The sequence below is a fragment of the Pagrus pagrus genome, assembly GCF_965226575.1.
Source record: "Pagrus pagrus genome assembly, chromosome: 23".
Taxonomy (NCBI): domain Eukaryota; kingdom Metazoa; phylum Chordata; class Actinopteri; order Spariformes; family Sparidae; genus Pagrus; species Pagrus pagrus.
Genome location: NC_140205.1, coordinates 6,797,736 through 6,823,281, shown reverse-complemented (window position 1 = coordinate 6,823,281; position 25,546 = coordinate 6,797,736). Strand labels below are relative to the sequence as shown.

General features: G+C 42.6%; 1 protein-coding gene across 1 annotated transcript; it reads right to left on the bottom strand.

Moving 5' to 3' along the window:
- Positions 1 to 66: 66 nt before the first annotated feature.
- kdm7aa (lysine (K)-specific demethylase 7Aa) lies at positions 67 to 24,198 on the bottom strand. The gene is made up of 18 exons (XM_084346491.1): positions 24,062 to 24,198; positions 15,178 to 15,263; positions 14,556 to 14,673; positions 14,200 to 14,360; positions 11,413 to 11,554; positions 10,561 to 10,747; positions 9,977 to 10,139; positions 7,413 to 7,500; positions 7,216 to 7,322; positions 6,286 to 6,377; positions 6,047 to 6,133; positions 5,349 to 5,600; positions 5,131 to 5,255; positions 4,219 to 4,373; positions 4,017 to 4,111; positions 3,677 to 3,867; positions 3,212 to 3,594; positions 67 to 2,932 (listed from the first exon to the last, which is right to left on the bottom strand). The coding sequence occupies exons 1-18, from the start codon at positions 24,157 to 24,159 to the stop codon at positions 2,844 to 2,846; spliced, it is 2,619 nt and encodes an 872-aa protein (XP_084202617.1). The 5' UTR covers positions 24,160 to 24,198; the 3' UTR covers positions 67 to 2,843.
- Positions 24,199 to 25,546: the final 1,348 nt, after the last annotated feature.

Below are 25,546 nucleotides of genomic sequence, written 5' to 3'. Positions count from 1 at the left end.
TCTTTTTTAATGTTAAACCAACATTTTACGGCTATTTGTGAGTTGTTAGACAATGAGACAAAAGCATGTTATTTCATTAGTTTTATTTACACGCAATTTTTTGAAATGCAGAAACAAAATGCAACGCATCAACAGTGTCACAGTTAGCCAGTGTTTGTATATTTTAAATCATAAGCCATTTAAATCTGGAGAGAAAAAAAAAAAAACATTGCAAGAACCAACGCACATAACACAAATGCCAAGGGAGCTGTGTATAAAAGCAAAGAGGGGACAGATCCTGTACGATGAATACTAACAGCTTATAACAAACCCTGCCTGCGGGCCAGCTCGTGTGTTTTTGACATGCAAAGAGTTCAAAAGGTTAAAGTGTAGTGTAAGAAAAAAGGGAGGAAGTCAGTCTGGCAAAGTGATTAACGCTCGTGTTGTAGGTTATGTGGAACACGTCATCAGGTCTGAATGAGCGGTCAACCTGAGCAAAGCTTTCAAAGTCTCATGCTGTTCAAAGAGTCGTCTTAAAGCTACTTGGCAACATGTGTGAAATGTCTTAATAGAGTCACAAGGGAGTTTTTTCTACTTTAACACTGAGCTGGACGTGTGTTAAAGGGCGACTCCACCAATTTTACACATTAAAGTGTGTTTACAGGTCTTGAGGAGTACTGCTGCATATGTGAACAAAGTAGTATAAAGCCTTTTGTGGCTCCAGAGGAAGCTGCATGTAATCTGATAATTACTCTCCAGTGATTTCACTTACAGATCGACATCACTGGAGGCAATTTATCAGATTAAATGCAGCTTCCTCTGGAGCCACAAACGGCTTTATACTACTTTTTTCCCCACTTGTGCAGTCGGACTCCACAAGACCTATAAACACACTTTAATGTGTAAAATTGGTGGAGTTACCGTTTATGGAAGCAGTGTAGGGGGGGGGCAATACCAAACCCATGTTAACAGAAGTTGTAAAAGTGAGCCTAAAAGATACAATGACTGACTGGTTAAAGCACAGCTTATCATCACAACTTAAACCACGACCAGGAAATCATTTTTTTTTTAAAAACAATGAAAAAACAAACAGACCTCAGCGACTGCAGAGCATGAGGTGAATCTTTTTAAAGTCTTGAGCGAGTGCTGAGAGCATCCTGTCTGCATCCATGACGTGGCTGGTGGTTAATCGAAGGTTTATGTCCATGGCATCATTCCCTGAGAGTGAAGAACTGCACACCCCGAGCAAAACACACATCAGCACTGGAAATTTTTTTTCTTTCTTTTTTTTTTTTTTTTTTACTAAAAAAAGGTAAAACCTCACTCATCCCATTGAAGTTCCTCAAATGTTCACTTCTTCTGAATGCATCGACTACTTTGGATCGACCACAGTGGCTCAGAATACTTGTTTTTTTTTTTTTTTGCTAAGTGAGAAGTGGCACTAGTTGAAAAAGCTCAGGTGTAGATATGGAAGTTTCTCAACCTAACCTAGTTTCTATTCGCACATAGCCCCAAACACCTCCGGCTACAGGGAGAAGAGGAAACCAGAACAGACAAGAATCAACACAGGATCTATTCAACTGGGGGAGAAAAAGAGTCGTGAAAAGGATTTGTAGGTAATGCTACTCAACAGATGGTGATCACATGAACTCTAAAACATCCACATTTACAAAAAGTATGTGTTAAAGATAAAAAAAAAAGCGGAAAAACCCTATAAAAAGGAAAAAAACCCTCAGAATAGCCGAGGTTTTAGGGTCCAAATATAATAAAATCATTATCTCTTTCAATTAATAAATACATCATTCAGAATCCATAAAAATAACACATAAAAAAAAAAAAATTCAACATCACAGATAAAACGAGAAATAAATTAAGCAGGATATCGAGCGAGTCGTTCGTCATCAGACCTGAGCGAACGACTCGCAATTCCTATTTTTAAACAAATTCAGAGAGGCAGCACTTTGACTCAGAAACACAGATCCCGAGTGCAGATTTGAGAGGATACTTTCGTCTAAACGCACTGATTTTTGATTTTTCAAACGGGGAAGAACGTGGCAAAGTGCTGCCTCTCACTCTGTCCTCTCCTCCAAGTCATTATTGCTGGTGTGATTGAGATAAAAGTGTGGGGGGGGGGAATCGAGGGAGGGAAGGGGGGCAAGCATGAGTGGAGAAAAGTACAAACAAATAAGCACCATTTTGAAATTTCAGTTCTCCGTAAGCACCTCGTTTCCTCCTCTCAGGGCCAGAGGGAAAAAAAAAAAAAAAAGCACCCTGCTGGAGCTTCTTCGCTCCTCCGTCCCGTTCAGATCGTCGGCCATGAAGCGAGTAAAGGTTGAAGGGAGGGAGGCAGGAAGGGAGGAAATCTTAGTAAATGTGATGCAGATGATGTTGGCATCAGAAGCAGTGGAGATCGTGCTGCTCCCCGGCAAAGCGAGCATTTCTGTTGTTTATCTGTTTATTAGACCTCCTACGTCTTTGTCCGTTTGAATGCCCGCAGGAGCTTCAGTCCACCTTTTCCCTGCAGCAGCATTTCATAACATGCTCGTCGTCTCCTCTTCCCGTCGCTCCTTTTTTTTTTTTTCTGTTTTTGTTCTGCGTGTGCTTGTAGTGAAGTCGTGCACTTGCTTATTTCAAATCCAATACCCTGTCTCCTAAGCATGCACAGTGAGCGTGTTTTGTTTTTTTTAAACGTGTAAAGGTTTTCGTTCAGTTGCGGTCGTCTCCAGGCAGTGAGTTCTCTCTTTTTTTTCCCATTTCTACGGCACAAAAGTGTCTGGAAACAAAAACACAAATGTTTTTTTCCTCTTCTTTTTCTTCAAGAATACATCCCCACGTTTTCATTTTGCCGATGAAGATTTGGAGTGTTAGACGAAGACGCGACTGTGTCTGTTGAGTTTCAGGATCTTCCCCAGTCTCTGCTTGGCTGTGGCCATTCCTTTTTTGGGCCGCTTGCCTGAAGAAAGAAAAACAAAGAAGACTGAATGTTAATGGCAATAATTCATTAGAGGAGAATTAAGCATAATGCTGCACCGCTTAATCAACTAAACGTCATTATCGGCCAATATTCGCCTCATTGACTGCTATCGACCGGTCAGCAATAAGATGCCCTGGCTGTAAATATTTTTCCATATCACATTTGAGAAACTTTCCCTCTTCAGCAGGTGAACGTGAAAACATCCGTCTGCTGTCTCTTCACAGTAAAAAGACGTAAAAGATAATCTGATCTCCAAACCTTTCGTGGCCTGATTGCTGATAGGTGGGGGGTTGGGGGCGTGCCTCTTGGAGGGGTGCAGCGGTGGAGACATTGAGGGGTCACAGTACTGGTAGTCCGTCTCGGGGCTGCTGCCGTGGCTCCGGTTGAGAGGGCTGGGCAGCCCCTGATTGTCCCAGGCCTCGCTGCTGTTGCCCTGGCTGTCCATCGGGCTGTTGTCCCCCTGCAGTCGGTGCTGGTGCTGCGCCGCCTCCCGCTGCTCCAGCGGCGAGCACTGGCCGGGGCTGGACCACCAGGGTTTCTGGGGCGAGGCTACCTTCTCTGGCTTGGAGGAGCACAGCAGACCAGCCATAGACAGCATCCCCTGAATGGCCTCTTCTGTGCTGGGTGAGGTAGGACGTTCTCTGCAGGGAGAACACAGGACTCGTTTACATCTCAGTCACTTAAAAACAACAACTGACGGGACTATTTTCAGGCATTTCTTACCGTTTGAGTGGTTTGTGTTTGTGCCTGAGTTTCTGGCCAGACTGGTCCAGCTCTATGGTGTGCCCTGAGCCTTTCTGCTTCTCCTCCTCGTCCTCCTGGGAGCTCTCCGAATCCTCGTCAGAAGAGGATGAGGACGATGTTGACGACGACGACGACGACGATGATGATGACGATGACGATGACGATTTATGCTGCATTAACAGAGAGTTCATGTGTTTGAGCCGCACGTACTTCAGTGTAGAAATCAAGGTGTTGGCAGTTGATGTTTTTAAACAGCTCAGTATTGATTGTGGTTTTCCTTTCTTTCAATCAGTGTGACACATGATCCTGAGGTTCTTACCTCTGTGGGAGAGTCACTGTCTGACTCCATGTCTGACACACTGGAGTGTCCTGAGACTTCTTCCCTGAGTTCAGTCTTCATCCTCTCCAGACCCCCTGGAAAACACACGAACACACTTTGAGCTTAAAATGTTGATAACGATTTCAATTACTCTGCTGAAACATAGGTTTAATCATAATAAGAGCTGAAAGTAGTGACTTACTGAGGACTGTGGGTTTGTCAACCATGCTGTGCTGCTCGTGACCGTCGTGTGTCCTCTCCAACTTCACATCCACACAACTCTTTGGTGGGCCCTGGCCAACAGGTGACCGTTCACCCTCCGTCTTCACCGGGCTGCTGGCTGGCCGCCTCATATCTCTGCACACACAAAGACACACATTTAAATGATGTAACACGATGTAACCTCGCCATGAAATATAGAGAACCTGACTGCAGAATGTCAGAATAAAAATTCACACCATCAACAGTGTGAGTCTCTAAAAAATCTCTCTAAAATTGTATTCTCTGCGTACAGGCTGATATTATGTTTTTTATCAATGTATGTTGTTGTGATTGTCGACACATTGACATTGTTGGTTTCTGTTTTCATTAAGATTTTGTTATGATGAGATATTTTTACAAAACTAGAAGGATTTTATATCTGCACAGAGCTGTAATTATTTTCTAAATGAGCATATTATTCCAACATTTCTGAACATTTCAATGTGGTGTTGTGCACATAAATAAAACAAGTCTTTCCAAATTCAGGTTGACTGACTTATTCACATGTGCTGGCTCGACTTGTCTCAGTTTGACTCAGCACATCAGCCCAGCGCGGCAGGGATTAGCATTTAAGCTACCTGCTTGAAAGGTGCGTCTTTAACCGATGATGCACTTGTCTTGAGTAGTGGCCAAAGGAGCGGCTGTAAATACTTGTTCTCCCCACGGCGCTATCGAAGAATAACCGCTAATAAAGCTTCACTAATTCAGCTGCAAACACATTTAATTTCCCCCATTATTATTATTTTTTTAAGCGTAAAAAACAAGAAAAGCTGGTGTTTCAACAGCAGTAACTTATAACAAATGACCACTGAGTCTTCACTAATAAGAAGACTGAAGTGAAGCGAGCTCTCACCTGATGATTCTGCCGTTGACCAGCATTAGTCGGAGGTGGTTGTCGTCTAAAGACTCTGCAGCAGCAGCCGATGCAGTCGACACTTTGTTGAGCTTCCCGTGAACCTTGGCACAGAACGCCGCATCCTAAATGGAACAGACCATCAGTTAATAAACATAAAAAAAAAAGCAAATAATAATAAAAATAATAAAAGCAGATTTTGTGATCTTCCTCCTCACCTCCTCCAGCGGTCCCACCTCCAGCCTCCTCAGCACCTCCCTGGTGTGCCGCTCCAAGATGTCCAGGTTCGAGGGCACCTTGGGGGCCTGTCGCTGCTGCTCCCTCAGCCGCCTGGCCGCCCTTCTCGCCTGCCGGGCCTGGCACAGCTTCTCCAGTGTGGAGCGAGTGGCCGGGCAGCCGTTTGATCCAGATGCTACTCCACACCCACTTCCCTGAGATTTCACTGGCTTGCTACCGCTGACCGGTTCCTCCTAAGCAACAAACACATCATGGAGTCAAGTTACTACAGAAGTCAGTGAAGTTCACGAATTGCCTGGAAGATGTTTGAAAGTTTTCTGTTCAAGTAGCCTGATAATCAGATGTCAGTTTGGCTTTCTGTGTCTCCTGTGGGTGGGATGTGAGGTCAGGCCAAGTTGTGAGTTACGTAGAGTAACAAAGGCCATCATATAAAACAGAAAAACCAGAGTGCTCCTCGAAATTACATCAACAAGGCAAAATGAATCTGGTAACAGTCATGTATAAAAGAAAGAGAAGTGTCTGAGGACTGACTGTTAGACGCTACAAAAAGCTGTGGCTGTTACTTGTTTTCAGGACAATTTATTATAATTCAATCCAGCACTAATGTATCTACTCAGGGCCTTAGCTCCTGAAAATAGCTGCATATATCCTATATCCTTCCCTCTTCTTTCCCTCTTACCTCGAGGTAGCGGATTTCCTTAGTCAGCTCTTTAATGAGATGGTTAGGCCTGATATGATCCGGTACCTCACTGGTGGGCTCAGTCACCTGCAAAGCAACAGCAGAGCACATTGAGAACAGAAAGAAGTCTGTTGCTGATCACTGACACACATCCAGCAGATAAGAACAAACAGCGCTGACGTCCCAGACCGTGTAACAATAACCATCTGGACGGTTGAGATGACTGTGAGAACTCTCACCTCGCGTTTCAACCAGGTCCTCAGTGCACTGATTAAAGCCTTCACTCCCTCCACTAGGTAGGTCGGTGGCGGACAGTTGTCCTCTCGTAGCTCTGAGAAGGGAAAGAAAAAATAAATAATACAAGAGTTAAACTTGTAAAAACAGCAGAGAGAAAACTGGAAAATATTAAAAGGAGGATAACTTTGTACTCAAACGTCCCAAGAGACATAATATTTAGACCTTGGTGGGAAGATTTAACCTGACCGCCATCGTCTCTCATCCAGCAGAAACCACACAAGTTCTGAGATTTAAAATTTTTCATATACACAAAAGTATCAACTCTATGAAAACTGATCTCCCGCAGGCGATCACTTTTTACATAATCCTGTTTAGATCGATCTGACACAAAAACCTTTATATCCAGAACGCTCATTCTTTCTGCAGCAGACAGCTGAGTAGCTTCTGCTACTTAAATATGAACATTGTTCAAATAAGTTATAGAGTTAAGATGCATTTTGTTTTGGATCAATATGCTTTGTGTTTTTACTTTTAATATAATTTCCTTACTTTTATCATCTGTTATGCTTTAGTGTAGCCTTTTTAGCTTAGGTTGTACAGTGAAAGCAAAAACACCTATGTCAGCGTTTCTTTTTAGGTTGCCAAAATTGCAACGTTTTTATTCACGTGGTATCAGAGCGCTTCAATACTTTTGCCAGTGGAGATAAAATGTATCCACAGCACAGCAGTTTTTGAGCCTGGACCAATATCATAACTAATAGTGTCTGCACACTTTAATACTGCACACGTTAGAACAGATGCTCCTACAAAAGCAACCACCTGCTTTACATTTACAGCCTTTTAACTATTCTTATTATTATAGTCCTGACAGATCTGATGTGTAAAACATCTTACTTCTTCTGTGTTTGTACATATTACCATTTGTCTCTCACCTTTTAGCATTTCCAAGAGGTTCTTGGCCACATACCAACAGATGGCCTCAAAGTACGGAAACTTAAAGAGGTCTGGGGTTTTCAGACGACGCTCCATTTCATAACACCTGCAGACCAACAGATGGAGCACAAAATGGTTCAGTGATAAAGCAAATTAACATAAATGGAGCCATCCTTGTATTTTATGTGCTGTTTACCTGAGCTGCATGCCGATATTGAGGTTGTGAAGGAAGTTCCCTCCAAACGCCATGCAATCCTGAGAGGTGAGAACAGCATGGATCCAGCCTGCAGGGGGCGCCAGAGCACAGAGGTTTACACAAGGCACCCACAGACTGACAACTGACAACAAAAACACACTTAACGAGATGACAGCTAAATAGATAACTCAATAAAGGCTACTTCAAGGTTGTAAGAGCAAAATTCAAGAACTTTCAAGGTATGTTTTGATCATGATAATTGAATTCTTGTGACATTGAAAACATAATGGTTAAAATTAAGCATTTTCCAAACTTTTTAGGACTTCGTACGAACAGATATTTTTCGGCACTTATGTCTGATCGTGCACAAAAAACTCCTGTGTCTGGACAAAAACAAACTTCTTTCCCTCCCACAGTCCGCCTTTAAAAAGATAAGGTTGTCTGTTAAATGACGGGTTCTCCCTCTGATAAACATTCCTCCTTCTACAACATAAAGTGAGAGAAAGCAGAGTCTAAGGGGGTTTCTTTAAGTCTGATAGACAGGCCTGATAAAGCACTGGTTGACTGACCTACTGTGCTCTCTGACCCCCACTTAATTCCCACCTCTCCACACCCTCTCTGCCAGAAAGCTCTTCTTTACAACGCTGCTTCAGCCCGCTGAGAAAGCATTGCTATAGACTGATTGTCCAGCAGTTGACGGACTGAACTGAGCTTTGTGTGTCCGGGTGCACGGGGACAGCGAAGGAACTCGATCGGCTTAAAAACTCTTTTGAGAGACTGATGGATGGGTAATTGTATGACGGGAGACGTTAGCGTCACTTTCGTGAGAGAAAGCATGTCATATTCTGTTAGCGACACGTAACACAAACATCTTCTTACCCTGCTAGTTAAAGTAATGTCAGCTTACAAAGTCATGTGCAGGGAAAGCTGTGATCTGCAGCATCACTGCTACTTTCATCATATTATATAATAGCACTGTTTCTCTTCATTTTTCCAGTGTAATCATGATCATTGAGAACTGTTTGGGTTGTTGCTCAGGAAGAAATTCCCTCTCTGTTATTTTCCCCTGGCAATGACAGAGGACCTTCAAGAGGCCTGTATTTTCCTGGCAGCAGCCCTGGGAAGCATGATTATTTTCACTTTTGAACGCATGTGAAAAGACAAACAGATCCCGACAACAGGTCAGCTGGGTTGGCACTCGAGAGTTAGTCAGACGACAGCTACACCGACTACGTTTACACATGTGAAGTATTCTGTTTTTTGCCCCTCTAAGCTGCTTTCATAGCTACTGAAAAAAGGAATATCCCACTGATACTCCTGTTCATGATATTTATGCATATCCAAAAACATGTTGATATCTAAGTCGTGATGTTTAAAAGTAGGTGCGTCTCTCCTTCCAAACAGAAATGTGGGCTTGTCTCTAATCTGGCATCTCTACTTTGGATGAATAAAGGAAAAAGACATCTCTACCCCAGCCTCCACACACAGAGCTGACCTCAATCAGAAAATGCTACGTCCCAATTCAGAATATCTAAACCGAATATGCTGTTTACATGACGCCGTATAAAATCAAGAATGTAAATGTAAACGTAGCCACTGATACAACGTTAGTGAAACAGATAGCTGTACTGCATGTGCAAAATGTATTGTGCTCGGAAACCATAAAGACTCCAGGGGTGCTTTCATGTCTAACCTGCTTGGTTCAGAACAATCGAGCCCTGGTATGTTTTTTCATTAGACCTCAGTGATGCTTTCAACACACTCAACCACAACGTATTTCTTGAAAGACCAGAAACAAGGTGGAACTGTCTGGCACAGTCCTAAACTGGTTTGAGTCCTACTTGAAGGATGGAGACTACTCTGTGTTGATCGGTAAGAACACATCAGTCTGAATAGCTGCGTTTCCACCCTGGATTTTTTTATTCCAAGGAACTGCTTTTCAAAAAGTTTCTTTAGCTGTAAGTCTGTACCTACACTGCAGTTTAAAATCCTGCAAAGGTTAGGCAGGTTAGTCCACTGATGTATGATTATGTTTTTCATTTTTGCACATGACATTTGCCATTCGTCTTATGCTTTCTTCTTCAACTCCATGTCGATGTGTTAAAGCATAACAAACAAAAAGAAAACAGGTGTATTGGCTTTAAACTTTTAAAAATGGTGGCTATAATTAAAAGCTTCCACACCAAATCAGAAATGTTCAGGGCTGCAAACCGCACCCCCAAAGTTCCTGTACTTTTGGAAAGTACTACCTCTAGAGCAGGACATTTTTAGGAGGTAAAATAATGTCGCCAGGGCTTAATTTAGACCCTGACCCCTGCAGTTGGAAATCCAAGTTCCTACTAAGGTTCCTATTCCCTGGGGTAAGTTCCTGTGGTGGAAGCGTGGCTAATGTCTTCCTGTTTTTCAGTTCTTGGCGCATTTGTAAAAAGTCAGTGTGAACACAGACCAGAACCTTTTCCTTGGTCGGGACCAATTGGTGAAAGTAACATCAAAGTCAGCAGTAGAGGAACTTTGGCCTTTATGATCAACAGAAACTTGACACAAGCATAAACAAAGCCACAAACCTGTGGGGATGAGCAGGGTGGTTCCTTGGGGCACAACACACTTGTAACACTTCTCCACTTTGTCCCCAAAGAACACTTCACTCTGATTGGGCGAGGAGCTCCATGCCTCGTATAGTGCAAGGTTGGCGGGAGTGGGTTTGATCAAGTAGAAGACCTTCTCACCCTGAAGAGCAGAAGAAGAGAGGTTTGAGTTAATGATTGGCAAACTGAGATGTTGTGTGTCAGATCAAGGCAGCTGTGGTGATGCTGCTGCTACAAACACCCATGAACACCTTGAAATTAAGGTCAGCTTTAGTTCGTGGAAAAGGCAGGGTGAGATCATCACAACGGGCACAGCAGTGCTGCCCCCGGAGCTGCCTGATGAATAGATGTGATGTGAGAAGCAGGGTGACCTTTCAGCAAGTGGTAGCCAATCAGCCGTGACTGCCTGCCCTAAATACCTCCGTATATACAAACACACTGAAAATCACCCAGCTTGACAAATGAAAGGGCAGCGTGGTCCCAGATTAAACAACAAACAAGCAGCTAATTTAGCCTGGAATATGTCATTGTCGATTCTTGCCTGATTTCATGCACACACTCACCCAGAGAACATGGTACCAGACCGAAGTGCCCCCGAAGTCTATGTGGAAATCTGTGTAGCTGTCCTTGACTCCCATAAGGCAGTACTTCTGGACAAAGGGCTTGGGGAAGAAGGAGTCATCTGGCCAGTAGTTCTCTACCCAGGACATCTTCTGAGCCACGTCAGGCACCTCCACCAACTCTGACATCCTTAATGGGCGAAACAAAAGTGCGGTTAGACTCTGTCGTAAAGATTACTGTTGCTCACCTAGAAACAATATATCAGAGCACCAATAAAGAACCGAACCGATAAATTGAATCAGTGTCGATTAAATCTTAACGAAACCCATCTCTACCTGGCATACATGTAACTGGTTTCAGCTAAGTAACTGAATTCAAAGACCATGAAGTTGATAAGTGGCCCAGGCTAATGTTAGCTTATTGCAGATATATTTGTATCGGTATGTGTGCCAGCAGAAAAGTAACAAGCTATTGCAATTCAGAAAACAAAAATGTAACTGTCACCACATCTTATAATTCACAGAGGAAACTAATAATAGTGTTAAAGGTCATTCCTTGTTTTGTTTTTTGTTGTTATTGTGTTTTGTTTGTATGTGTTTGAAGCAAAACAATAAAAAAAAAGTTGATCGTAAAAAAAGTTGACAAAGTAAAACTACTTAAGATTCACTTGATAAGACTGGAAGCTCAAATAAAATTGCAAAACATAAACTCTAAAAAAATATTAGACATTTTTGTCACACAGCCAGTGTGTGACATGCCTTGACTGACTTGTACTGCTTGCGTTAATTAGGACTCTGTGCTTCCTGAAGCTCTTCCTTGAGCCAACAGAGCGATCAGACAGGAGCATAGCTTACTTAGTGTCAGAGAACTCCAGGCTGATGAGGTTGAGGACCTTCGGTCGATGCGGCGTGGTGAAATACTTGATGAACTCGCTGAGCTTCATCTTGCTGTCCGCCTGCCGTGCCACATCTATCACATCGATGACTTTGTCGCCACCTACATGGAAGATAAGCACCACTTAGTCCATATTACGTCAGATGGAGAAGTTCTGTAGTGTTGAATGAGAAATATCTTCAACTTTTTAATTGGCTGCTGAGTAGGCGTTGGGTTCACTGAGGTCAGTGGCCTGCTGGCATCTCCATGTGCTTTTAGAGATCAAGCCCTGAGGGAAACTGGCACCAATATGGCAGCGTGGGGAAGGGTTGTACAAGCGAGACAATCTGTCAATCTGTCCAGACCAGCAGTCCCTGAGGAGGGGGCGTGGGTGGAGGTGAGAGGGCTGCTGCTTTTTAACGCCTATGTGTGCGTGGGAGACCTCAAACACAGCGGCGAATACGTTTATAGATGTGAGAAAGAGTGTACATGTACAGGCTTCGTGTGGCGCATTTTTGCGCGTGCGAGACAGAAAACAGATGCTTAAAAAAAGAAAAGAAAAAACAAGTCAAAGCAGAGAATACACAGCTAACAGTTGGGACGCTACAAATCACACTCGGGTGACAACTGGGGCCGGAAGTAAGACCGAGCTGCAGTGTGTGCAGCAAGACAGCTGGTTGTTGTATTTTCCCCACACCCCTCCCACTCACCTTTTTTATTGCCCCTTTGCGTGTTCTCCCTCCCTCCCCCTCAAACACACACACACACACACACACACACACACACACACACACACACGCATGCATGCACTCACATACACCTCTGAAGGCCCAGCTGGCCAGCGTCTGATGACAGAGAACAGCTGGAGTAAAGGCAGTCAGTCACACAGTGAGAGACAAAGCTGCATGGAAACCACACAACGCCGAGCTCAAACACCAGCTTCACACACCCAACAGCAAGAAGCCTTTTATCTTGTCCAAAAGCTACAGTACTGAAGCCGCTCGAGAGGCACTTCAGCTACTTCATGTCCTATTGTTACAACTATAATATATCACAACAGCCAGTAATGTTAAAGAGCCCATTAATTAGGGTAATAGCAGCAAATATGTCCTTGTCAACCAGAAACTCTTCTTACTGCACTACAGAGCGGCGACATTAACCGATTAGTTAGGGAATAACCTCATGGAAAAAGTCAAAATGTTATTACTCGTTAGCTTCTTCAAAAGGTAGTTTTGTGATCTCACAGATGTGTACTGTCTGTCTGGAAAGATAAAGCACCTGCCCGGGGTTAAATGAGCGTTTAAATCCAGAGACGCTCTGATCTTCTTCACTGGAAGAATGTCAAGTCAGCTGCACAGGCCTGAGGAAATGTTAGATTTAAATGTTGGCTTTGGCCTGAGAATACATTTCATCATTCTGGGCAGAAAGTTGATTTCTTTAAAGATCTCAAATGTAAATTTAAAGACAAAGCTTGCTGTGGGAATGCAGGCAATAAAGTACAATTCTGACTTCTCCTCTTGAGGTCTGCGTCGAAGTGCTATTGTATAAAGGTCACAGATATATAAACATATATGCGCACGATTGTTGGATTATTAAATCATCGGACGTTGCCACAACTAAATCAGACATCAGTTTCTTACGTTTTTGGCATTTTTCTTCGCAACAATAGAGATACAGACAGAAAATATTGGGACAGAGAAAGAGTCAAAAGGTCCCTGATGTCTTAACCAGCATGTTTTTCAACATCTTTTCTGTGATGATTTAAAGAATGTGTCCACATATAGGACCAGCACTCTATGTAGTAAGGCTGCAAGTAACACATTTTCTCTTCAATGTGTCTATCTCTATCAAACCTTTAGTACAAGCTACATTTAGGGAACCTCCATCATAAGACGAGGTTGGGCTCAATCATGGGCCACACACGAAGTTGGCTACACAACTGCTTACACATTAGTGAGTCACACAAGACATCAGCGTCCACTCCCGTTCTCTCATTGTCTTCTAACTGTAAGAAACGTAACCCAACACTCAGTCCCTCGGTCACAACACCTGTGCCTTGGCTTAATGCTCAATAGGGCATGGGAGAGAGAGATAAAGTGAGAGGGGGAGTCTGTAATCTGAACTTAATGATAAAAACACCAGTGGGCTTGGTAATGGTCTTGTAATAGGAGCTGGGAAGTGGCAGGCTGTTTCACTAAGAAAGCGTAGTGGTCACAGAGAGGGTAGTGAAAGCTTAGACGTCACTCATTTAGGAGTCATTCAGCCATCGCCTGATGCCCGATAAGTGGGTTAAAACCCCATGAACCTGGAAACCTGTTCATATTGACACACAGATGGCGCCTGCTCAGCAATGGCCACTTAGCTGGCTGCTGTTGGGTGGCTCATAAGCTTTTAAGCAGACTTCAGGCTACTGTGTATCCCAATCTACATCCTTCCCAAAGGATAAACATCAACGAGTTATTGTTAATTTGATACAGCTGACGACACCACAGACACAGTATGTAACATTTCTGTGTTTAAATGTCGATTTCATATATATACACATTTTCTTGAGTTGTGTACTTATTACATTATCCCAAATGTTTCTAACAGGGTTCAAACTCAGGAAATCAACAAGTTTACTCAAGTTAGCGGTGCATTTAATTTTGTCACCTGTCACAATAACTTCCGGGGGAGAGTCAGAGAGTGAGGAAGGAAGTGGCCGAACGTGACTAAACATACATCTGTAAAAACTTTGGTTGTTATTGTTTTCTTTGCGTTTAACTTACCCACATACTGCTCGACATCTTTGACGGAGAAAGTAGGAGGAGGTAGCTTGAGTCCCAGGGCCTCCATCTCTGTGACCCCTATGGGGTAGTGGAAGCCGTGTCTCTCCAGGTACCTGGGTGTCACCAGCTCGCCCTTCATCCGCCTCATAATCTCCTCACCACTGAAACAAGATCATACAAAGTTCAGTAAACTTGATCTATTAACATTTTATTGGCATTATCTTTACAAAAAGGCAACATTGTGAGTGATTTGAGGGCTTCACAATGATGAGTTATATGTCAATGTTCAAATTAACTGGTTGACAGATGAGGCAATTCATGTGTGCACATGTCCATGTGTCCAAATTGATTTCTACCTGGCGAAGGTCCTGCTCTGGAGCTCCTTGATAAATACTGAGGTGCCAGCCTGCACTGGCTTCGATCCATCGTCCGGCTCCGTGTAGTCATGCCTGTGCCAGTTGTTGCGCTTTTTCACTGCAACAAACAGAGACAGCGGAGATTCACGGGGCTGTTTCATTCCAATTTTATCATGTCCCTCTCAAAGCTCCCAAAAGTGGTGAATTATGCATGTTGCCACCACTTTTTGTAAGGACATGAATTCTCCACTCAACCCCTGTGCTCAGAGATGGAGATGGAGGGGGGGCTTGTCCAATCAAAGCGGAGGGCTTACAACACCATTCAATTAGCCGGTTAATGTCTGCCCTCTGGGCTCCTCGAAGTTGACCCATCCCCCCATTTAAAGAAGAAAAAATCAGACTTGCAGAGAATGACCCTTTCCCCCTGGGACCAGTCCAACATACAGAGACAGGGGTGGGAGGGGAAAAACTGAATGGAACAAGGGTAAGACATGTAAATGTGAGGCAGAGACTGAGAGGACTGAGAGTTTGATGAATGAGACATATACATGTTATGACTGAGAAGAGAGGGAGACAGAGACAGAAAAAGAAAAAGCCACTAATGACAAACAGCTGTACTCACTCAGGGAGGGTCCTTGTAGGACATCACAGTTGGGACAGTGGTAAACATCGATATCCACAGCCTGATGCTCTTCTACCTGCACACAGCTGGAGATGGACAGGAGACAGAGTTAGAACAAGTTCACACACTTTCAAACACATTTAAACCTGATTCAGGCTCTTCTGTCACACACACCAACCTCATGTGAAACATCTTTATGGCAGTGTCTCAGTAAAATACCGGCCAGTTTACCATCATAAAAGACGAAGAAATACAGAAACGAATAACACTTGATGTGCTGGGGTTTAATTGCAAGTTAAATCGTCAAAATGATTTCTAGGCTCTCATTAGCAAGACATTTTGAGTGAACAGAGGTTTAAATTGTTTCAGTGAAGCAGATGTGCAAGTGCATGTATCAACTCCAGCAGTGTTGACTAAATTTGTGGGCACCATTGAGTTCTTTGTCTGACTTGGACAAGTTGAAACAGTTAAATCACACCCAAGCTAACGTCAAACACCGTTTGTGTTACCAGAGGAGATGTCAGGGGTTACAAGTTCTGGATAAACAAACACTGAGGAACTGCAAAGTACAGTTTGTGTCTAGAAAATGACCTTTGCTCTGATCCGTTTTTCCAAACAAATGCTGTACAAGTTGTGATCCAGATTCAAAGATATAGGGCTTCAAGAAGTGTTGCTGAAAAAAACAGCACATATAGCAGATGCATATAAGAATCTATTAATAACACCAGTGCTTGCGATAGTGTAAAACAAAACAAATCACATTGTGATTATTTTTGACAGATACTTTGATTGCGATATGATTCTCAAAGAGGTCATGATAATTTTTGCTTCACAATTTTCATTTTCACCAAATAAAACTATTAAAATCCTGATGATGTGACATTTGTTGGGGTCTGTAACAAACAAAAACAACAACAAGACTGGTGTGTCAGGACATCTCTGCAGCACTACACTACTTCATTATAATACTGAAGTTTAGATTTTGAATTTTTTGAATTGACAAAAAAGTTGTGTCGCACAATTTACCCGCCTCAAAACACTGCAACTTCAACAATTTTGGTATTGTACTTTGCCATATTGCAATTCAGATAATTTTACAAATAAGTGTGCAGCTGTAATTAACACTTATACAATCGAGTCAGCTTATTTTAAAAGAACTACACCCAATTTGTTTTCACTCCGATGTTGAAATAATGGGAGGTTTCCTGTTCTTCCCATTCTGCTTTCATTATGTGACAACGGCATAAAGTCAAAAACTTGGCTGTGCATCAACCGCTTGCACAGACAATGACATTTACTGCAGTCTTGCAGTTTTCTCCCATGGATTTGCAATGGTGCTAACTCTACCCCCGACTGTCCTGCAACAGCCGAACCACAGGCACCAACACACATGCATTCCTCTGTTGCATACCAGAGCTTCATTCCAGAGCAGCATGGGTTGAGCAGCAACCCAGTTGCCATTCAGCCTGAATGGACACCAATGGCTATTTAGAGGTAGGAAAACCTGCAAGGTGCATATTTGTGCGACTCAAGTATGTGCACAAGTCATTTTTATGGTTAAGTGATGCTCACTAAGTGGTGAAGAGGTCGCACACAAAGGACCCTCTGTACTTGTAGGCCGCCATTATGCTTTTCATTTTAAAGTGATTTTTGAGCTCTGAAGACAGTGAGTGCATTTTATGAGATCATATGGCGTGTCCCCACTTGACCTGAAAAACCATTAAACATCATCTGGCTGTATTTTTTAGATGTCTGTTTCTAATACTCCTCTGGCAACCCGTGGACATTTAATTATTTTGCTTAAACGCTAAAAAATAAAAAAAATGTGGATAACTTGGACAACAACATGTCTGGAAAATCTGATTTAAAGCAAGTTAAATGCTTAACTTGCTTTAAGAGCAAGAGAGAGCCTCATACAAGAGAACTGACACTGGTCACTGGCTTCAGTTTGACAGTGAGTGACATATAAATGACATATTTGTTGCTGGTGTATTCTCTGTTTTTAAAAAGGCGGACGTCTGCAGGAGGGATGGAGCTACTCACAGCCTGCTATCAGCTTTGATCTACAAGAAATTGCAGGAAACTGTAAAGGAAATAAAGCTGAGGGCCATTAACTCATCAGGAAGTGGTGAGCTTGTGTGAATGCTGGCCCCAATCACCCCGGTGCACTAACAGGATATAAACAGTAGCTCATGCACCCCCTTTCACCACGTATGCAATCTTGTGCTATTATTGGCTGCACTGCAAACACCCATTTGTTGAAAAACCGCATTTGCAAAGCAGACAAGCATGTACAGTACAACTGTCAAGAGGATGCCTACAATAAAAACAGAGATAGAACATTGTCATTAGTAAAACATATAAATACAATGCCATCAACAAAATACAGAGATAGAAAGCTGCCATTAGTAAATTACATAAATAAAATGTTATAATTCATAAAATACATACTGTAGGGTCAAAAAGTCTAAGACCACCAGTCAAACACCTCCACCCTGCACTCTGAAAAAGCCAAATCCCTGAAATATGCATGTGGATTACAGAATATCTCAGCACCCGGTAGGTCCACCTCCTGTTTCGATAAAGCCGGCATGGACCCCACAAGTCCATGCAAAACCTGACGATCCATGCCACCGCATCATGAACCGACAGCGGCCCTAAGAGAACATTGCGATTCCACAAAAGCCTGGCAAACCCTAGTCCCCAAGCGCCTGAACAATTGACGGTAAAAGCAGCTTTCTAAACAAATGCATCATCAGCTTTGCTGTTACTGGTGGAATATCTCTATTTCAAATGTTTTCTTTGCCATTAAAAAGGCCAGTTTATATCAGAGTTATCTTTTTCACAAGTTGCCTTCAACTTCAATAGAAAAAAAAAAGCAAACCTGGGAAAAAAATCAAGAGGAAATGGCAGAAAGAGGCTTAAGAAACACTCCTGCCCCTGCACGTGAGCGAGCGGATGACCAACAATAACACAGTGCAGTGCTTGGCTGTAGTATTAAAACTAGCTCATGTATCAGGAATCTCGGTTCAAACATGTGCCTGTTCGCTGGGGGAAAGCATGAGTCACACACAGCCTCTGCCATCGGCTTCGTCCTGGTGTGAGAGCAGCGAGGTGACTTCGTTGTCCTCAGCTCACTTTCCTTTATGTAATGCCACAGCGGGAAATCAGGGCACTGTGCCACATACGCTGGCCTGACTCAGTTTATTCGTCACCTGTAATGATTATTGCTTAACAAGGCACCCGAGCTTGTGAAACTGTGTGGACTTGAGACAGTGTAAAAAAAAAAGAGGGGGAAGGAAGCTCAGCTGAAAGGGAAAGAGGGCCAAGTATTTTCTGCCTGCCTTGCTAGGGCTTTATGATGTGTTGCATCATCGCAGAGCTGGTGAGTGTGCAAACAGCTCTTGAACCAATGTGAACCTCAGTTGCTTCGAAAGCAATCAGAGCGAGGATCAGATTGGAGAGGAGAGAACTTGCGTCATCGTCACACTAAATGAGATAGTGTTATCAAATGTTGTGGGACAACAACAGAGCGTATTGTTAGAGAAGGTGAAAGAGAGTACAGTCAATGTGTCACAGAGATTAAAACAAAACCTCGCCTTATTCACACTGGAGGGTTATTGTGTGACGGCACTGCAGCAGATTACCAAGCAAAACATCCCTTCCTGAATGAGGAGATGTGTGTGTACTTGGCTAAACCCCTGCCATCAACAGCCCCTCTCCCTCCACTTCCTCTCATCAAGGGCCTCCTTCCTGTGTGACTGAGAGGGCTTATTCATTAGTCCATGCACTGTGAGGGGTTCATTGTCCTCCATGATCGGTGCAGAAACACAAAAGCTGGAGGCGGGCATCACCATTATTTTAAGCTCTAAATAACTGCTCTGCATGGGGCAGCGACACGCCCACATTAGGGATCTGGCAGATCCCTAATGGATGGGTGGTAAGAGATAGAGATAGTGAGGAGATGAGGGCAGTTAAACACACCTGGCTATCTTTATCTACCCCAGAGGAGCACCTGACTCCTCCGGCCCGTCTCCCTAATGCACTCAGCCAAAGCTTACATAAACAGCACAGGACTTGGACAGCGGTAAGAGCCACTGAGCCCTGACAGATGGATAGGGATCTGTCATTTTTGGCCTCCCTGGTTAAATCATTTTAGCAAGAATAAGTGTAAAAAGCGACCCAGCATCCCTGCAGTGGTTACAGCGGGCTTCTCTGTAGTCAGCTGGTAAACAACAAAAGAGGATCACTTTGTTGTTTATGGGGCGTCATGGGAGCCCCGGGGAGTTTTACCAACTTAATTGTTTTTGGTGCAGGTTGAGTTGCCTTGAGGCTCCGAGCACTGGGGCTCTGTTTTCACACATGTCTTCAGCATGGTTGTCTTAAGGGCCCCCAGCGCCCCTGTAAAACCTACAAAGTCATCAGTCTTGTGACTGTCTGCTGCTGAAACACATCAGAGGACAAACTCAGTCTGAACTCACCTAAAGACTGACTGGTTTGTGGACGCAATCCTCTGTCTACGCTTGTCGTTGAGCATATTCATTACTTCCTGAATGCCAAACACAATTAATAACTAAGCTGTCCATTTATATTTTAGCCAGTCTTGACAGTTTTCCATTGAATTTGGATTCAATATGATAAAGAGATCCAAATCCACTCCCAATCCATAAGGTCTAGTGTTTAGGATTTAGGGTAAGAAAAGGAATCCAATATTCATTACTATTTTTTCATTAGTTTATAATCATCTGAAAGTAAGAATCAACCGGGTCCACCATGTTTCTACAATAGCCCAGAACGAACAAACCAAACACTGTCACGTCTTCAAACTGCTTCTTTTTTCCAACCAACAGTCCAAGACCCAAAAACTCTTTATTTGCTCTCATAAATATCAGATAAAAGCAGAAAATCCTCACAATTAGGAAGTGAGAACCAGCAAACGTTTGAACATTTTACTTGAAAAATGACTAAAACAAAAAATAGATAATCAAAATAGTTGGCGATTAATTTTCTTATTATCGACTAACCGTTGCAGCTCTATTGCAGAGTGATATTTCTTAAGCCAGAAGTGATATATCTTTAATATCATAATTCAATCTGACTGGTAATCAATACATGAGGCCGCTGACCCCTAATCAACATTGATTAAACTAAGAGTAATGCAGTTTACCTGCCCCCATGAGACAGCCTTGTTAATGAATGTAAACATTGCTTTTAACAAGAGCTACGATGTCGCTCTTTACTCTGGCTAATTAACTTAACACACATCCAAACAGACGATTTGAAATGTCTCTTTCTTGGACAACACTGGTAAAAAAAAAAGAGAAGAATCTTTCCACTCGTCCATCCACCCACTTAGCGTAAACATTAAAAAGGCACTCTGAGAGGCTATCCATCTCTCTTTAGTGTGCTCACATTCTGTGCGACAATGACGGATCGTGCATTGAACTTGGCTAGCCGGAGCGTCCATCAATCTTTCCTTCTGTCCCCATTGCGCCCCACCGGTCTATCATCACCCCCCCACAACCATACCTAAATCAGACAATGGCCTGACCGGAGTGCCTGACACCTACGCCGGGGTAAACCCTGTGATCTCACTTGACCCAGTGAGGATTTCCAGCATGCCAACATCCAGAGTGTTGACGTAAATTGGCATCTAGGAAGCCCTGGAAACAATCCATGTCCAGAAGCAGGTCTTGTAATTAGGCAAGTCTCTAAATGGTAAATAACAGAGTTCAAACTAACATTTGTAATCCAAACCACAGGACCTCGTAGTGGGTTTCAGTGCCTGCCTAGATGATTCTGTCAGAGCAGTGGCATTCAGGAGGAATCTGGGTCACGAGAAAATGTAATTTTCTCAGGAAATGGTGGATAGTTTTAGCCCCTCAGGGTTTTTCAGATTAAACTATTTAAGCAGGGAAATAAGTCTTAAGTTGATCAGATCAATGAATGACGTGCCTTCACACATAAGCCAAAAGGTTTAAGAAGCACTGCAACTAGGGATCCAGATATCCACAAACAACATGAACAATGTTATAAATTGATCATAGTCAGATATTATACATAACATTTGTGCGCTCAAATGTCTAAAAACGACTTAACTATTGTTAAACATTCAGTTGAGTTGTTTACTTACATTATGCTAAAGGTTTCCATAATTTTGTTCAAAGTAACGGTGTCTTCCATTTGGTGGACTGTCACTATAACTATAAAAGTCGGTGAACAAGACTAAAAATTACACGAATAAAACTTTTAAGTGTTACCGCATTCGTGAACATTTCTTTCTGAGTCACGCAGACAGAGTTTCATTGGCAATGGTGGACATTAAATAATGATGCCAACAACTCCCAGGATCCCACCCTACGCATGTATTTTGTTTGTTTTGACTGAAAGACCTCTACTGCCAGAAAATTACATACTGTGCATTTAGCTATCTGCTCTCCTTATTTTATCGGCCTTCTACAGTCCAGTCCTGATCAACCTCTGATTGACTGATCTAATAATAGGCCGCATTTACCACTGTACCACTGCAGTGAAGTATACAGATTTTGAATGTGGGGAAATCAGATATTGGCAGATACTCTGAGCTGAATCAGTATCAGGGGAGGAAAAACTTGGTGCAACTCCAACAACAACAAAAATTACTTCACTGATCACCCCTCCCGAACAGATAAACCACACAGGGTCTTGTTTACCAGACCCAAGTCTTCATCCCATTAGAGTCCCGGGCTGTATTGTGCACTGAGGGATACAGGTGATGGAAAACAGGACACTTTCCAGAAACTGAAGCAGCGAGACAAAGTCCCCCACACAAACAACAACTCAGCTAGCACACTGACAAACGGGCACCAGGAGGTTGAGCTCCTCTCCTTTCCACTCCATCGGCGTGCCACCATCCACAGCCAGAGAATATCCCTTTCCTTCTGGCCAGCCTCGTGGGAAAGAGGCAGGAAATGTGGCCGTTTTTGGAGCTCCGCTTTGTGTGTGTGTGAGTATCTGCTTATTAGTCATCAATGGGGGAAGCTCCAACATTTGTTCCTTTTCTTGCTGGCGCATGACACACAGCCAGTCTTTTTTGGCTCCGATTCGCCACAATCGCTGGCCGCCAAGTTTTTTGGCAGAATGCTGAATGTGGTTACGCAATGGCTTCCGTCATTTCAACACGAGCAAATACAGATTATTGTATTCATAAACAGTTGCCATGGAGATGCGCCCACACAGGCTGATTCAAAGAACGGGGCATGTGTAACTCTTGTCCAAGTCGGCCTATGGACTTAGAGCAACGTAGATAAAAAGTGACAGTTATACAGTCAGGTCAGGTCTTGCTGACTACATGTGTATGACACACAAATTATAATTTGTAGGGCTGCAAATAAAGACTATTATCATTGTTGATTACGTTAAAAAAATAGAAAATATTAACATTTAAGAAGAGTGAGAGCCGATTAATCAATTCTTATCTGTCAAAGTAGTTGACAACTACTCGATAAATCGCCGCAGCTCTAATAAGTCAACAAAAGTTGTAACACAAGTTCTTGATACCCATGAGGAAATCTTGTAATCCTGCTTCTCTAAGGATCAGAGCACACAGTGAGCCAAACAACAACCCTGTCTCGTCACCTTGGCAGGCTTTACACTACCTGACACAATCTGTACAATTAACTCTGTCACACCAAAACAGTAAAGAATGACCTTAACCGCAAAGCATAGGGTGTTTGTCTTACTATCATGTGCGGACTAGAGCACGCATGACTGAAATCTGACAATTTAGTCCATACATGCCCAGACACAAAAGGGTTTGATTACACAACAACACATTTCCCATTTTGATTTTGACATCACCCACCCACACATAGCATGAATCATACAACACATCTGTAAAACCACTGGCCTGCTTGTAACATGAAATGAGGATAAGACACTTAAAAATACAAAAATAGGACAAAACATAACCATAAGCAATTCAGGGATATATTCCAGTCTGGTCCCCTTTAAAAAGTCCCCCTGCTCACCACTAGGGGTCCCCTGCCATGTGCCTCCTCTGCTTGAAAGGGGGATTTAAATTTCTCAAGCTGTCAATCAAAAGCCCGACCATAACAAGCTCCTTGTTCTCTACCATTGGCTTTCTTATAATATAAAACACAAGATACACACCAAAACACAAAAAACACAAGTTACATACACAACTTGAAATGTGTATGTTGTAGAAAAATTGAATATTAATTAATCTGATGTAACAAAAACCTAGTGATGGTGTCCAAACAAACAGAAGTTGATTATAAAATACATCTTATGAGGATAAGTTTAAAGTACATGGGTTTGGCTGCGGTTGCCATTACCTTGAATAACCTAACTTGGTGAGCCAGATTCCGAGGATTCAGTCCTCAACAACTGGTCTAACTGCATTTTAATCTCAGTAAATCAAACATTTAACTTATCTCTGAAGCGATAACAAGACACTGGCAGACGTGCAGCGCTTGTATGTCACGATGACCCCGGCAAAGCTTTTGATCACTCAGGTTGACTGACACAGCTCGGCGATCCTAATAGATCCGCGTATTAGTGGATAAAAACTACTTGCTTTGGGCTATATTTGAGTCAATAACGTTCCTTATCGGCCTGATTACAAAGAGCAGATACATGTCGTATGTTCTGGTGTCACTACCAGAACAATTTAAGAGATTTTTCAGAGAACGAAGCCCCACTTTCTTTCGTAAAGTCGTGTCAATAGACGGTTTAAAACCCCCGTCGCCCACCGCTAGCGTTAGCAGGCTAAGTTAGCCACCAGTCTACACCGCTCACAGAACCGTCGCTTTTCTTTGAGAAACAACCAGTGTTTGTCGCTTCCAACGAGCCACGTCTACGAAAGACATTATAACCGACGTACCTGCCGTGAAACCAGTCTTTACAGATGTCGCACTCGATCATAAACCGGCTCACATCGTAGGGCTGCCGGCAGACACAGTACAGCGGGGCCGCCGCCATCTTCCTACTGTCCCCAAACAACGCAGGAATGGAACGGGGCGGGGATTTAACCCAACGTCCGGAAATACCCGAGGGCCGAGCCGAGCGTGCACGAGGTGCTCCATTCTAGGCAATCCCACCTCTGACGTCAGTTTCCAAATTATTCATTTCCATCTGGTTGTGTGGGCACACCAACAATAGACACAAACTTTTTCCAACAAAGGAATGACATAACGGGACTGTTTCGGGCATTTTGTCAATTTTTACAATATGGGGAACTTATTCTCAGCGAAATCTGATCTTTTGTAGACTAAATAAAGGAGCATGTGTGAGCCTCATAGGCCTTAATGAGTAAATTATGTCATATAGTATGTTATTATATCAGTTAACATTATGTGAGGATATTTTTTAAAAATGTTACTCTTGATAAACCTCAGTGGATGTATTAATTTAACTCATTCAACCTACTTTATCATTACAAACCCATGAAGACCCTCCAGGAAGTCTGTCTTAAATTGATGTCCATACAGAAAATATGATGATATTACCAGGATGCATGAATGAGGATGAATCAATGCACATTTAAAAATAAATTATATACATTAAATTTAATCAGGAAGTCACATTAAGATCAAGATCTCATTTACAAGAGAGTAGTGAAAAAGAAAATAGAATAAAATGAAAATAAAATAGTAATGATATAGAAATAAAGGAAAAATATACAGTCATATAGACAACAACATGACAAAATGCATTCTAAAAGAATATTCTGAAAAAAAAACCATATGCCATAGACCACAACTTGACAATATAACTAGATAACTGATTTTAATAAATTAATGCATTCTTAAATGTCTTTGCCAAGGTATAAAAAAGATTTTAAAAAATCAAAATCATATTATGTAAAACAGTCAATTAAACCTCTAACCACATTTTTTGAATTGCCCCATTGATACCAGTGTGTCATGTTTCAATCTACTCTACATTATTCCAGATATTGATTAGCGTAATAATGAAACCATAAAAATCAATCCCTTAAATATTCACATTTTATTCTGTAATGCTGTAACTAAAGCGGCCAAAAATTAACAATACATTAAACGCTGCTAAGACCAGCTGCCTGGAATAACTTCCAAATGTGCAGCATCAGCATCGACTTATCAGTGACCTATAAAAGCGGCTGATAAGACATAAAGAAATAAAAGCATAATTATGTCACACAATCCGAAGCTGCTCCCTCAGCAGAATATCTGCACAGTAGCAGAGTTTATCTCCCTTCTGTTCTCATTGAAGAGCCGGTTCCTCTGTCCATGTTCTCAGACACAAGCATAAGAACACAATATCCACCCCTGGTATGTCTCCGTGGAACGTGTCTGACATGCCCTACGTGCTTGTGTGGTGAATAGCA

Excerpts from the sequence above, each read along its gene's own strand:
- kdm7aa (XM_084346491.1), bottom strand. The coding sequence starts at position 24,159 with ATGGCGGCGGCCCCGCTGTACTGTGTCTGCCGGCAGCCCTACGATGTG. Across the intron at positions 5,256-5,348 it reads AGGTGGGACCGCTGGAGGAG|GATGCGGCGTTCTGTGCCAA; the intron begins GTGAGGAGGAAG and ends TGTTCCATTTAG. Across the intron at positions 3,595-3,676 it reads AAACACAAACCACTCAAACG|AGAACGTCCTACCTCACCCA; the intron begins GTAAGAAATGCC and ends TTCTCCCTGCAG.